The 13,058-nt window shown below is 52.1% G+C and overlaps 6 protein-coding genes across 6 annotated transcripts; 3 read left to right on the top strand and 3 right to left on the bottom strand.

The window, feature by feature from the left end:
* Positions 1-130: 130 nt before the first annotated feature.
* Positions 131-1,039, bottom strand: EDD37DRAFT_104183 (50S ribosomal protein L24e). Its single transcript, XM_062809135.1, has 2 exons — positions 826-1,039; positions 131-775 (listed from the first exon to the last, which is right to left on the bottom strand). The coding sequence occupies exons 1-2, from the start codon at positions 828-830 to the stop codon at positions 190-192; spliced, it is 591 nt and encodes a 196-aa protein (XP_062676316.1). The 5' UTR covers positions 831-1,039; the 3' UTR covers positions 131-189.
* Positions 1,040-1,281: 242 nt separating this feature from the next.
* Positions 1,282-1,665, top strand: EDD37DRAFT_557439 (mitochondrial import inner membrane translocase subunit tim14; the record flags this gene model as incomplete). The annotated part of the gene is made up of 2 exons (XM_062813704.1): positions 1,282-1,332; positions 1,390-1,665. The coding sequence occupies 2 exons, from the start codon at positions 1,282-1,284 to the stop codon at positions 1,663-1,665; spliced, it is 327 nt and encodes a 108-aa protein (XP_062676315.1).
* A 426-nt stretch (positions 1,666-2,091) lies between these two features.
* On the bottom strand, positions 2,092-3,710 carry EDD37DRAFT_104166 (alpha/beta hydrolase). The gene is made up of 2 exons (XM_062809134.1): positions 3,243-3,710; positions 2,092-3,041 (listed from the first exon to the last, which is right to left on the bottom strand). Exons 1-2 carry the CDS (start codon positions 3,405-3,407, stop codon positions 2,181-2,183), a joined length of 1,026 nt encoding a protein of 341 aa, XP_062676314.1. The 5' UTR covers positions 3,408-3,710; the 3' UTR covers positions 2,092-2,180.
* Positions 3,711-4,680: 970 nt separating this feature from the next.
* Positions 4,681-6,049, bottom strand: EDD37DRAFT_646141 (uncharacterized protein; the record flags this gene model as incomplete). The annotated part of the gene is made up of 3 exons (XM_062817701.1): positions 4,681-5,392; positions 5,443-5,966; positions 6,035-6,049. 3 exons carry the CDS (start codon positions 6,047-6,049, stop codon positions 4,681-4,683), a joined length of 1,251 nt encoding a protein of 416 aa, XP_062676313.1.
* Positions 6,050-9,982: 3,933 nt separating this feature from the next.
* On the top strand, positions 9,983-10,948 carry EDD37DRAFT_103908 (uncharacterized protein). Its single transcript, XM_062809130.1, has one exon. It carries the CDS (start codon positions 10,081-10,083, stop codon positions 10,813-10,815), a length of 735 nt encoding a protein of 244 aa, XP_062676312.1. The 5' UTR covers positions 9,983-10,080; the 3' UTR covers positions 10,816-10,948.
* A 773-nt stretch (positions 10,949-11,721) lies between these two features.
* EDD37DRAFT_557583 (agmatinase) lies at positions 11,722-12,894 on the top strand (the record flags this gene model as incomplete). Its single annotated transcript, XM_062813715.1, has 1 exon — positions 11,722-12,894. The coding sequence occupies one exon, from the start codon at positions 11,722-11,724 to the stop codon at positions 12,892-12,894; it is 1,173 nt and encodes a 390-aa protein (XP_062676311.1).
* Positions 12,895-13,058: the final 164 nt, after the last annotated feature.

Raw genomic sequence — 13,058 nt, 5'->3', positions numbered from 1 at the left:
CTTTCCGTTGTCTTCTAGCAGAACGTCTGGACAATGTCCGTAGTAGTTTGTACCCCCTGAATATCGATTGACAACGCCAGACTCTCCATTTTCCAGCCAACTCCTAGACATGCAAAGAATCTCACCGCTTCAAACGCCGGGTATCGTAAGGCATCACTCTCATGAGATGACAATGGACCAAAACCACACTCAATCCACGTCCATCTCTTCCTCCACACCTCCACCAACAAGCATCTTCGTCTTTCTCTTTTGTCTGAGTCTCTCCGCGCCCACCAATCTCGACGTCTCCATCTGGCTCTTGACATCTTCGACCATGGGCTCCATCTCGGCTCTGGCAGCCTCGAGATCGGCCAACTCCTTGGCAATAAGATGTTCGCCTTGGGCGATGACCTTGAGATCCTGCCGTTTCTTGTGCATACGCTGTGCCTTTCCACTAAGTCTCCGTCTGGTGTAAACCCGTTCTCTTCGTGCTCGGATCTCCTCGATGCGCTCCATAGCCTTCATCGTGGCGGCGATCAAATTGCGATCGTATCGGACAGGGGCGTTGCGTCTCTTAGCGAACTGGGAGAGCAGCAGGTTCTGGTCGACGATCATCTCTTTGCCTTGCAGGGCGCGAGCTGTCTTCGTCCACTTCAGTTTACGTGGTTGTCGCTTCATCTTGAAGTTCTTGTGGCATTTCGAACGGCAAAACCGGAAAACTTTGGCGTCATTGCGGACGAAAGTTATGCCTTTTGATGGGTAGACTGGGCGGGAACAGAGGTGACATGTTTCGATCCTGTACATGATTAGAGAGTAGCCGAAAAGCTGGTGTGGCACGAGACAAACCTCATTATTGCGGTTGGGTTTTAAGAATGCTGGTAGGAAATTTCGAGAAGTGTTGAAGGGAGGACTGAAGCAGGTGAGAATGACTGACGTAACTCTGTGCTCGATCTTCGATGTAGCTTTGTTGAGTGCACCCAGACCATACAACTGGTTGTCGTATTGTCTAGTCTTCGAGGGAGACCTCGCCGTCGTCGGGAAAGATTTTGGGGAAATTTTCGCCAAGCAAAGTCGGATTTAGCGAATTGGGAAATCTAGCCGGAGCGCGAGGCTGCGGATGGACATCGAAAGATTTATTACTCGCTAATGTGTTCATTGCCTGTGTTGAAACGTCCAGACATAATCCATACCACTCACGACGACCAAATCACCATCTCTTCGACCTTAACGCAGTATCGTAGCTGAACACACATACCCCTACACTGCAGAAGCACATTTCCAGGCTCTGAACGAGTTCCACGCATGGCATCAACGGTCGCCATCGGCGTTGGCATCGCCGCCGCAGCTTTCTTCGTGAGTCTTCCTTGACAACCCACCTCTCATACCCTGCGTCATGCTAACAACCTTCAGGGCCGAGCTGGCCTCGTCGCCTTCCGCCGCTGGCGCAACCCGAACGCTGTAAATGCGCTCGGCAAAGCATTCTACAAAGGCGGCTTCGATCCGAAAATGAGCAGACGAGAGGCATCGTTGATCCTTGAGCTGAGCGAGCGGACGTTAACGAAAGACAAAATCCGAAAGCAGCATCGAGCGCTAATGTTGGCGAACCACCCTGATCGAGGGGGTAGTCCGTACCTTGCAAGTAAGATCAATGAGGCGAAGGAGTACTTGGATAGAGGCGGAGCATAAAGATGCGCCTGGATGGCTCGGAAAAGTCGTTCGGTTGAACATCAATTTTGTACAATGGTGCGCATCACAGGCATTGCGGTGTATGTGTAAGGTTCTGGTCTGGAATTCGGGCACAGCGCAGGCGTTATGGGTTTGCTTTGAGATTCGGGTGGACATTTGATTTTGCTTGCCTTAAGGGGATCGCGCAAAGAACAACTATGTACAGAGATCTCCTCTCGAACCAAGGGGTGGGAAGAAACGCTTCGACAGTCGACAGGATCAAGAGATCAAAGGGAGGTGGAAATATCAATTCACAAATCCTATCCGGCTGCTTTCTCAACACCAGACGAAATAGCATCCATGACGAATGCTTTCCGATCCAGAAATTTAATGAATTCCAGCACCCGACCTGCTTTGCTAGCCTGTATTTTCCATGGACTCTGGAGGACGCCGGATACGCTCAATGCAAACCCTTCTTGCATGCATTCCAAACACCCTTGGGCCGTCTAACCCCTCCACGCGACATAACGCCGGTGCTAGCTTTCCATCTTCTCACACCTGGTAAAGAACTCCTCCAAGAAGCCGTTGAACTCGCTTTCGATCTCCCATAGCAGGACATGCCCTCTACCTTCCCAGACTTTGTACTCGATACCCTCGCCAAGCTGCTCTTTCAGCATCTCCGCGTGATGGAACGTGATCATCCGGTCCTTTGTGCCGTGCAGCACAGCGATCCTTGGCCTCCCAACCTTATCGCCAATCTGCTTGACCTGCTCGACGCTCTTGTAATGCCACCCTGCCGCGACAGCTTGCAAGATGAACCCTTTCCTCGTGAAGCCCTCCTTGTCAAGACGCTTGGACAACTCGCCGGCCGCAAAACGATCTCGGGTCGTCGGGTAATTCAGCCCAGAATCTGGCGAGTTCTCGTTGTCTGGTAACAACAGGAACTCGTCGCTGAATAACCGATGTGCAGTCTCGTCCAGCTGGACGTCAATATCGCGCGGGATAAACATGTTGATGCGCTGGCGGAGGTTCTCGATGAACGGAATCGTGCGGACTAGTCGCGGCGCCGTGCTGACAAGGCTTAACGAAGAGACGTGCTGGGGAATGAGGAGCGCGACTTCTTGTGCGATCATGCCGCCCATGCTGACGCCGATGACGTGGAGATCTCGTTTCGGGGGTGTTGACGACGTTGACGAAGGAATCCAGCCGATGTGCGTCAGTATGTCGACTGTGTCTCTGGCCATCTCGGTCGTTGTGTACCGACACGTCGGCTTGTCGCTGAGGCCCATGCCGCGGTTGTCATACACAAAAGAGGAGTACTGCTTCGATCTTTCGTGGCCGAAGTACTTGGTCTGTCGTTTCCATGCAGTCCGGTAGCCGCCCAAGCCCATTATGAACTATAGCAGAAATTAGACCAAGCGCAACATGTGACAGTAGCGTCTTGTAGCTCAAAACCAAAGCACATCTCGCTGCCTTTCAGTCATGGAGTTGCGGAGGATGCATAGACTGGTGGTCTTCCAACCTCCGTGCTCCAGAGACTTTCCAACTTCTCGTTACGCTGATGTGTAGTGCTATCGACAAACAGAACATGTACTTACCACCAACTTGGTAGGTCCAGTGCCGTGGACCTCCCAGTATAGATTGAATGGTCCACCTGGTCGTCCGTTGGCGACTTGTGCCGTCCCCTTCTTCGTCGGCGGTAAGTCCCATTCCACAGTGTTGTAGGCGGGATGCGCCATGATCTCGGCGGCCGTAAGACCCATCGTTATGAGCGCAGAAGAGCGCAATGCAGGCTGCCCCTTTTTGAAACGGGCGGAGACGGTGGAGGAGATTTAGATAGGCGATATACTCTATTTCACCTGGTTCGTCTGCTCATATATACACAACCGAATTGTCCGATGAACATGTATGTCCTCCGTACCACGAGGTGAATGCAGGAACCGTACGAAACACTTTGTCGTGAAAGGAATGCCCAGCCTCGATATCGCGATGGACTCGAGGCTGACTTATCGCGATAATGATCTCATGTGACTGCCACGTGACCAGACACAGGGATTGATTCACCATCTCGGTGAGCATTTATCAGCTATACTTATCTTGTTGTACATATGCAGTCCATTATCCTGCTTGACCTCTGACAATATAAGTTTCCTGCACAAGGACCTTCGCAGGCTCACCACGCAGCTAAGTGGCTTGAGGTGGCTCATGCCGAAGCATATTGGCCGTGCGCGGCAAGAAACTTCAGCCTTGTCTACATGAGCGGAACAAATGGATCTGATATATGGGAAGAAGTTAAAGAACTCGTATGTTGGACGTGATCTGCAAACCCCAGAATCTTGTGCCGTAAGCTGGATCTTGGTGTAACATCGTAGAGAAGCTTCTCTGGTTCCAGATCGACACCACGCATTGATCCCTGGTAGCGGAGCCGGACCCAAAAGTGTAAAGGCGTCAATCACGAAGATCGCGCTGATCCAAAACCATGGGGTCGTGCTTGACAAGTTGACGGCATCAATAACACCAGAGTATTCCGAACTCAAAAGGCACGGAAACCGTTACCTTAACGGTTAACCCAACACGTGGGAAAAAGGGGGCAGTCAGGTACGAGGTACATGGCAACCCTTCAGTCCGGACCATTGGGACTTGGTGATAAAATGAATATCATTCAATCTGAATAAACGCTGCCCAACTATGATAGTAGATGGCCTGCTATGCCCTGTTTCCTGCATATCAAATAACTCCCATTTCGTTATAAGTTTGATGTCTGCTCAACGCAAAAGACCTGGACAGTCCCACTCGCTTTAACCTCGTCGACTTCGTGGCTTTGCCCGAGTCGACTCCTCGGTGCTTTCAGGATCTGCCCGCGGAGCATAGACTTTAATTTTCCTCGTTGGATTTCGTGGCAACCCCCAAGAATAGGTACAAAAAAAAGAGAAAAGGCCCTCCCAAATCTGGTCAATGAATGTAGAACATGATAGTCGGTCGTAATGAACGTATAGGTTATGATGAGTTTGGTAGCGACGTGGTGGTATGAGACTGTCACTCTTCCATCCTGAACATCTCTTCATCATCCATGGAGATGTCTTTGTCGTTACTGCCGTCTCGATAGTTGCGCTCGTCGGAGATGGGTTGCGTCAAAGTTGGTGGATGCAGCTGCAGCAACGGGTTATATACGTTGGTCAATGTACTGTCCGAGGACTTGCTGTTGAAAGACTGGTACTGTTGTGGCAATGGTGGTACAGGGGGAACATCAGCCCCCAGATAGGTCGGTTTGGAACGAGGGGTGCCACTGAAGGTCAAGCCGGCAGCGGCTGCTGCGAGGGTACCGTCATCGGTGCCGGATGTGCTGGGCCGAAAGTCCACTCCAGAGAATCTGTGTGGTGGCAGACCTGGGGACAGGACACTTTCGGCATAGGAGCTCGATGGGTGGGATCGATACGAACGGGAGAAACTATTGCTGCTAGTGCTGAAACGTTTGGCATCTGGGACCGGATATGCAGCTTCGCTCATAGGAGGCGGTGTAGTCTCGACCGAACTAAGCTCATCTTGCATTTCGGAGGAAGAAAATCCTGGAGATGCAGATGAACCCTCGCTAGCATCGATCGCGGATGCATCGAATTCGGACTGGGCCGTTGGGGAAGTTTCCGTTGTCATGTTGCACAAGACCGAAGCAGCTTCCAACAACTGGACTTGCTGATGCTTGGAAATGAGCAGCTTTGAGGTAATTGCCCATGCTGGATCATGCTCCCACCTAGGATAGTCAGCAACAATAAACGGGTCCAGGTTTGCATCAATCCGTACAAATGCTTGGTAAGACAACTGCTGTGCTTATATCCCTTGCCGCAGGTATCACAACGCAGCTCGGACGCCGACCTCTTTCCCTCCCCCTTGACCAAGTATGAGCCTTCACTTGCCCTCCTGTTTCTACTCTTACTGCTCATGTCCTTGTTGGAAGACGTCACATCCTCGTCGTTGGAGTTGTCCTCCACAGCATCGTTGTCCCGACCACTGCCACTGGTAGTTGGAGAACCATTGAAGTAGGAGTGCATACTGGGTCTGACACTCATCGAGTGTGATTCCGTGGCCTTTCTTGAGCCCATGCTTCTTCGATGACTTTGCAGGGGCATGGCGGACGCGTCTCCCTGTTCCCTCAGAGCCGCAGCTATGGCAGCCTGGGCTGTTGTAGAAGTGTTGACACTCTTTCGACGATTGACTCGGTGGGAAGGGTTGGTAGGAGCGAGCGAGATGGAGTGGGAATGCTGTCTGGACGTCGCAGGCGTATGCCTCGAGAAACTGCCAGAGATGGGACGCGAAGTTGGTTGCTCCTTTGTTTAGAATTAAGAGTCAGCACGGGCTTCGCTCGAGAATGGACCATGCGTATGCCTTTGCTCACCTTTGAGGATGCCATGGTTGGAATGAAGAAAAAAATGTTTTCGAATGATTTCAGGTATCAGACGACTCCCGAGTCCAAGGCTTTTTGGCAGTCTTGAAACTTGAGAGCCGTCAGGAGATGGCAGTAGTCAATGTGAATAGTTTTGGTGGGGGTTGCCGAACAAGGGAACGCAGCCTGTTGGATCGGCGCGAGGGGGTTTCGTTTCTGTGCGGACACTTGTAGATAGACAGCAGCTGATGATTGTTGCCAGTGAGGTCGTACTCGAGGAGACGGTGGTCAATTGCAAAGAATGTTTAGAAGAGGAGAGCAACCCGAACTGAACTGGACGGAAAGATGTGTGTGTGTGTGAACCGTGGGTTGGAGAGCACAAAAGTGTGGGAGTGTGGAATGGAATGAATGGAGACCGAGTTTGGGTGTGCCAGGTGTGGATTTCGGCGGTCGGGAGTGCTGAGGGCAGGTTTGTGGCTGTGGAGTGAGTGCCGTGTGTTGCGCGCGAGGCCTGAGGAGTAGTTTGGCAGCAGGTAAACTTAGCCCAGCAGGTCCTGGTGTCCCCCCCAAAAGACAAAACAAAAAATAAAAAAGATGGGCACTGGGCACCTGGCTACCTGGCACCTGCTGATCGTGCCGATTTGGAGTCGGCGTCTCCCTCGTGCAGGAAATGGCTAAACTTATTCCGCCAGGCCTGGCAGGCGGGTTTCGAGCTGTCTTCTGACCTTTCTGCTTTTGACTGGTTCCTTGCTTCATCTACTGCGGGGTCGCTCGTGCCTGGACCTAAACCGTCCCTCGCAGGAAATTAATCGCACGCAGCTCTACGCGGTTTGACTGGCGACTTGTCTCAGCGACACGGGCGGCACAAGAGATTGACTCTCCTTCCAGTACCGGACACTGGCCTACATTAATAAGTTGCGGGATGAAACAAAACACAAAAGGACGATGGCCAGCAACAGACAAAAAAATAATTTGGTGCCGGAATATTATTTGGACCCCAGCACCAATTATTGATCAGCCATGGGATGAGCGATGAGCATGGCCTCGATTTGACCATGGATCACGGCACGCGCACGGGTGCGGCACGGACGTGTTTGGAGCATGGTGTACGGTCATGGGTCAGGCAGCCAGAGCATGCCTTGGTGCCAGCTGCCAGGTGCCAACAATCGTTATCCCAAGTGTGGCGGCAGAAAGACGCCATCAGACAGGTCGAACCTGATCCGTACCTGACTAAACCTGGCTGGCCCCAATCCTGCCACATGAGCCTTCCCCTCCTTTACGCGGCCGAGACAATTGGACGTTCAAGAGCACCTGCTCTCAAGAGCTAGACAGGGCAGATGGCTGAGCTCATATGCAGAAGAAAACAGTGACGTTTGTCGTGCGTGTTCGTACAATGTTCAGAAGACTGGTCAGCTATGTCCATGATGAATGGAATGGTGAGAGACTCAGGAGGTCAGGCCGGTATCAGTGCCAGCTCCACCGGTACCAGACCTACACGCGCTATTTGGGTAAGTAGCGAGTAATGCGCTTGTTCGCCGCCACGCAAGCACTGTATGAGTCCGCGAATCAGCATGGACAATCATTGCGACCTCGGGGTGCCTATTGGCAGCCATTATTCTCCTGCAGGCCCTCGTTGCCACTGTTCTTTTCAGGCCTAGAAAAGGGAGCAGGTAGCGCCTAAGCGTAGCATAAGGACCAGCACGCAATGAAGTATCGTCCGCCGCGTGCTGCAGCGGCAGGCGTAGGACACGTTGTGGAGGACGATGCGATATCGAGCTTGCCAACCAGTCAGTAAGCTCTACTAAGCTGGCCCCATGCTGGGACACCCGCCCCAAACTGTATGCGAACAGGTGCAGCAAGGTACGATTTACGGCAGCTAACCCAGGCACTGCTTTAACCACAACGCATTGGTCACTCTTTTACAGGCACCTGGCCGGCAGGTAAGGTCGCCTGATAGCGTCCAGGCAACAAAATCACGCACCTTTCGAGTCCACAATGCCGTCATCGGCTTGCTATCGCAGCGGGCAATGCATCACTTACGCAAGTCACGGCGCAGTCCCGTGGTCTCCTCGTTCGTGATCCGATGCTCTTCCTGTGCGCGGAGTCAGCTGTCCCACTGGTCAGCACCAGCCATCAGCTGCGTCATCGCTTTCGATAGATCCACGGATCTGAGACGGCACCAGAGTCAAACCAGGTCTCGCAGGCAGATGCTATTGATGGTCCGTTCTCTCCGGATACGAGTATCATGGAAAAAGGTCGAATGCCATATCATCAAAGCATCTATGGGGCGTTAAGCTCAGACAAATCAAAAGTCCTTGAGAAAGTCACTTGTCAACCATGTTCCGCGTGGCACCGCACCGCACAGGCGGGGTGACAATCAGTGCTGATCACACTCAAAATATTATTTCTGAAATTTCAAACAAGAACAGATCGTCTTTCGGTCGTACACCGATCCTCCGATGCAGCTTGATCATGGTCTATACGATAGGATGAAATCACCAACTCGTGGTGCGAGAGTCCTGCCCTTCATTGCGTGGAGCTCCTCGCAAATAGGCGCCGGTAAGGGCAACGTATGCGAAAGAATACTCGCTCGTAGAGTTCACTCTGTCACACCAAAAGGGCGGGGTTTCAGGCGAGCCTGGGCTGGATTAGGTTGCCCCAGCTTTTGCAGGCATGTTGCTGGCACAGAATAAGTCATGTTTGGTGGCGGTCCGTGCCCGAGTCAAAAAACAATTATCATCTCGTCGCTGAGGAAATGCAATCAACGAGACACGGCAAGACGGTAAGTAACAATTTGAAACCTGATCCCGATGTCAGGACTGGTTATCTCAATAATGCTTCCCTATCATGAAGGAACGCGCTTGATGCACCTCATTGATTGTCCGAAGTCGGACGCGTCTCGGGTGCCAATTGATCTGCTGATAAGAATCTTGCGCCAGCGCCACCGCTAGACCGCTAGCCCACGAACATCTATGGGTCCTGATTGACCTGGATCCGAGGTCGATAAAGATGGGTCTGCCGAGAGGCTCGAGGCACACAGACCTTAGATAGGGCGAACTTATCTTGTCGAGACACCTCGTGGTCGACGGTGGCAGACACTACTGATGAAAAATTGGGAAAGGCAGACGAGTGCAATGCGCACAGTGGCCGCCGCATATCAGCATACGAAACAATGGCTATTTCCAGGCAAACAATGGCCATGCCTTCTCATATCCGAGATCTCCTTCCCGGCGGCCCCACCGACACCATTTTTATCTGCGGGGGAAACTCATGCTCATGTCCGATACACTTTTCGCTCGAATATCAGGCACCATCGGCAGCCGTTGGAGAGGTACAAACCATGTTCATCCCGATGTAATGGACGACGATGTCGTTGATGCCTGATTTTATAACGTCCCCAATAGAGATACTTTTCTGCCTTGGGGACCTGATGGTAAGCCTCATATCACGTGCCTTTCAGGTGAGCCGGCAGACAAGTAGAAGGGATGCTCGCTTATTCTGAGGGCGATGCACATAAGGTTCTGCTGTCTGCTTACTTCGTTCACTGATCACTGACCTGGGACTCTTCTCTATTGGCACAAGTGTCCGCTGCCTAGCAGACAATAACCTAGGGTGTCACCAGCTACAGGTACTGTGCAGTGCTCTTGTGGTCGGACTTCTAATAATGATCGCTCGTTGCCTGTACAGCCCTCGCAAGGCTTTTTTGGCTAAGACCACCGCCACCTACCCAATCAATCCCTTGGATCCGGGCGCTGTGTGATCCGGCGCCAGTGACGGTTAAATGCTGATTACCATTACGAGTAGCACAGAAACTGCACTCGTCATCTTTTGTTTTCAAGCTGACCTTCTTCTTCACATTCATTCATCCTTGACGAATATTGCAAGTAGATTGTGGTTTTACAGCATTTGCTCCGTTGTATGCCCATTGTTGTACAGGCATATCCGCCGCATGTCACCAATCGATCCAGGGTACGACTAAACCTTCAGTGCCACCATATCCCTGTCACATCACCTAAAACAGGCCCCCAAAACAGACCCATCGCAAAATTCTGAGAACGATGGTATCACAGCAGTCCTGGGCCGACTGGCTCCTAGATTCGTATGCTTCCTCAGTATCACCTATCATTAGCGAGTCTCCCTATCGTCATCACGACGACTCCCATTCTATATCCGACAACTCATATTCAACGTCACCCACGAACCCTAACTCTCTGAGCCCGATGTCCTCAGTGTCAAATTCGTCCGCCTATGGTCCCTACGTGCGAACAGGCCGCGGCGGTGCGGGCAACTTCATCTGGCAGACCGAATTGAAGCCTGCACGATCAGCAGATCTTGATCTAGAAGCGCAGGCGGCCAAGAGTTCATCTCTGGCAGAGCGCCGGAAAGCAACCGCTAGGCTGGAAAGCATCGATACCAAACCCGCGATGCGCTTGCGCCAGCAGTCGGCGCACCACCTCTCGGTCGGTCGTGGCGGAGCCGGCAACTATGCTTCAGGCGCCGAGATAGCCCAGGCGAAACGGAGTCCCAGTCTGCCGCTGAGTTTCAGCTCGAGCAGGCCGGTGAGTCCACCGAGTGCAGGGGCCATACATGCAGGAAGAGGCGGCGCGGGCAATTACGAGGCTGCAGCTGCAATCGGTGGACGGATCGAGAGCCAGAAGGAATTGGAAGAACGACTCGCCGCCGAACAAAGAAGAGAGCAAATCGCCGTAGAAGTCGATGGACTCCTCCAACCTCCTCCTGAAGCGTTCCTCGGTGGACGAAGGAAAAGCGAAGCTGAGTTCGAATGTGTCTGAAATAAACATCACCATGTGTCAGCAAGGAGGACTTCTGGATCTCCTGACACCACTCAAATTATACAGCTCCCTGTCCGAGAACATGAGGAAGGAACAAACCGGACGATGTCGGAGGTCTCATTGACAGAAGGCCATACGAACCAGCAAGCGCGAAATGAGTAACATCCATGCAGGAGATACTGCCTCGCTCCATGTGCATGATCGGCACCTCGGTCCTGTGCAAGGAAGCCAAGGACCACCTGGTGCCGTTTGGTCTCACCTCGGTTCAACACAGGCTAACAGTCTGATGTGGAATGTCCGAACCACAGAAGCTGCAATGCCTGGATCGTTCATGCACCGACACTGAAGTCCTCTCACATTGCTGTGTGGTCAAATGTGCTTGCCTCTCACGCACTACCAAGGGATCTCGTCTACACGGGTTGACTGGAAACTCCATGCGTGCGCAAGCATGAAAATCCAAAGCTATGAAGGCCATGAAGGAACACGGGACAAAGCAAAAGGATGCGGACTCTAATGACCTATTTTACGAAGTTAACGACGATATCATCATGTACAATATCAATAATGTAATATAACAGTGGCTTGCGGGGTACTCCGCGACGAGAGCGGATATATTATAATATACTCGGGGAAAGCTTCTCAAAGCTCCCTTCCCACTACATGAAACAGTAATTAATTACCCTATTGCGTTCGACCCTCATTGCACTCGTTCTTGTCAGGCAAAAGATTTTTCGAATACTGATCATCGGGATATATTGATCCCAGGAGGATACACTCGCTTCACACAGCAGCTCACAAGACAAGAAGGTCCAGACCATCAACAGTTCTTTCGAACACAACTGCCTCCTGCTAGACAGCCAGGGGTCTACCCGGACAAAATTGATATATACGCACACATTTGGAGCCATGCATCTGTCGTTGGGCCTGTCAACACTGCTCTGCCTACCCTGCGCGCTGGTTGCACGAGAGATTACCTTTCCACCTCTGATACCACAGCAAGCCAATCACTATGGCAGCAGCCACGGCCCATCTGAATATCGACCTTTCAACTCAGAGAAAGATTCGCTCGCAGAGTTCGAGAAGTACTCAGGTCTGACCACTTTCTCAAATCTGCCTTGGGTTCATTGCTTGTCGCCAGACGACGATGTCGAGAAGTATGATATCGCTTTTCTTGGGGCGCCTTTTGATACAGCGACCACGGGCAGACCGGGGACGAGATTCGGCCCCACTGGCATACGACTGGGTTCTCGCAGAATCGGTGCCCTCATGTCTTGGAGCCCGTATACTCACAACAACACGTTTCTCTCATGGGCGCGGGTCATAGACTGTGGCGACGCACCTCTGACATTCTTGGACAACACCGTTGCCTTGCAGCAACTCGAAAAAGCGCACAAGATCGTCTCGGGTCGTCCAGCTAATACTAGCGAGGTGTCTTCTGTGCCAAGGATAATAACGCTCGGAGGTGACCATACCACGACGTTAGCAGCGTTGCGGTCGACAATCTCGCACTGGGGTCCAGTTAGTGTCTTGCACTTTGACAGTCATATCGACACGTGGGACCCAAAAGTCCTTGGTGGTTGCGTATCTCGATATGCGGGACTGAATCATGGGACGTTCCTCCATATTGCCCATGAGGAAGGTCTCATTCTCAACTCTTCCGCCCACGCTGGCATTCGGGCGCCGGCCATCAACAAAAACTACGACTGGAAAAATGACAAACGATGTGGATTTGAGATCATCACGGCCAGAGATATCGACAAGATTGGGGTCGCTGGTATCATAGAAAAACTGAAAGCAAGGGTAGGGGACACCAACGTATACATTTCCGTGGACATCGACGTGTTAGATCCTGCCTTTGCACCGGCGACGGGTACAGCAGAGGTTGGTGGATGGACCACTAGAGAGCTGTTGAGCATCTTGGACGGTCTGGAAGGTCTCAAGGTCATTGGGGCTGACGTGGTTGAGGTTGCTCCCATTTATGACAATCCTGGTGAGACGACAGTCCTGGCTGCTGCCGAGGTTGCTCATTCTCTGATGAGTCTGATGGTTGAGACGCCTGTCAAGCCGTTGAAGACGTAAAGTCTACCTCGTATATCACAGACATGCCAATAGCTGGCTGGTACCATGTGCGGCCATGTTATCGACGACGTATGTCAAGCCGATAAGCCTTTTCACCACTCACTCAACTAGATATAGGGGTCCCTCGTCGTTGCTGCCGGGATAAAGCCGGCCTGTAAAGACTT

The sequence above is a fragment of the Exophiala viscosa genome (genome assembly GCF_022695815.1).
Source record: "Exophiala viscosa unplaced genomic scaffold EDD37scaffold_1, whole genome shotgun sequence".
In the NCBI taxonomy this organism is placed as follows: domain Eukaryota; kingdom Fungi; phylum Ascomycota; class Eurotiomycetes; order Chaetothyriales; family Herpotrichiellaceae; genus Exophiala; species Exophiala viscosa.
The sequence above is the reverse complement of the archived record's forward strand: the minus strand, read 5'-3'. Positions and strand labels throughout refer to the sequence as shown.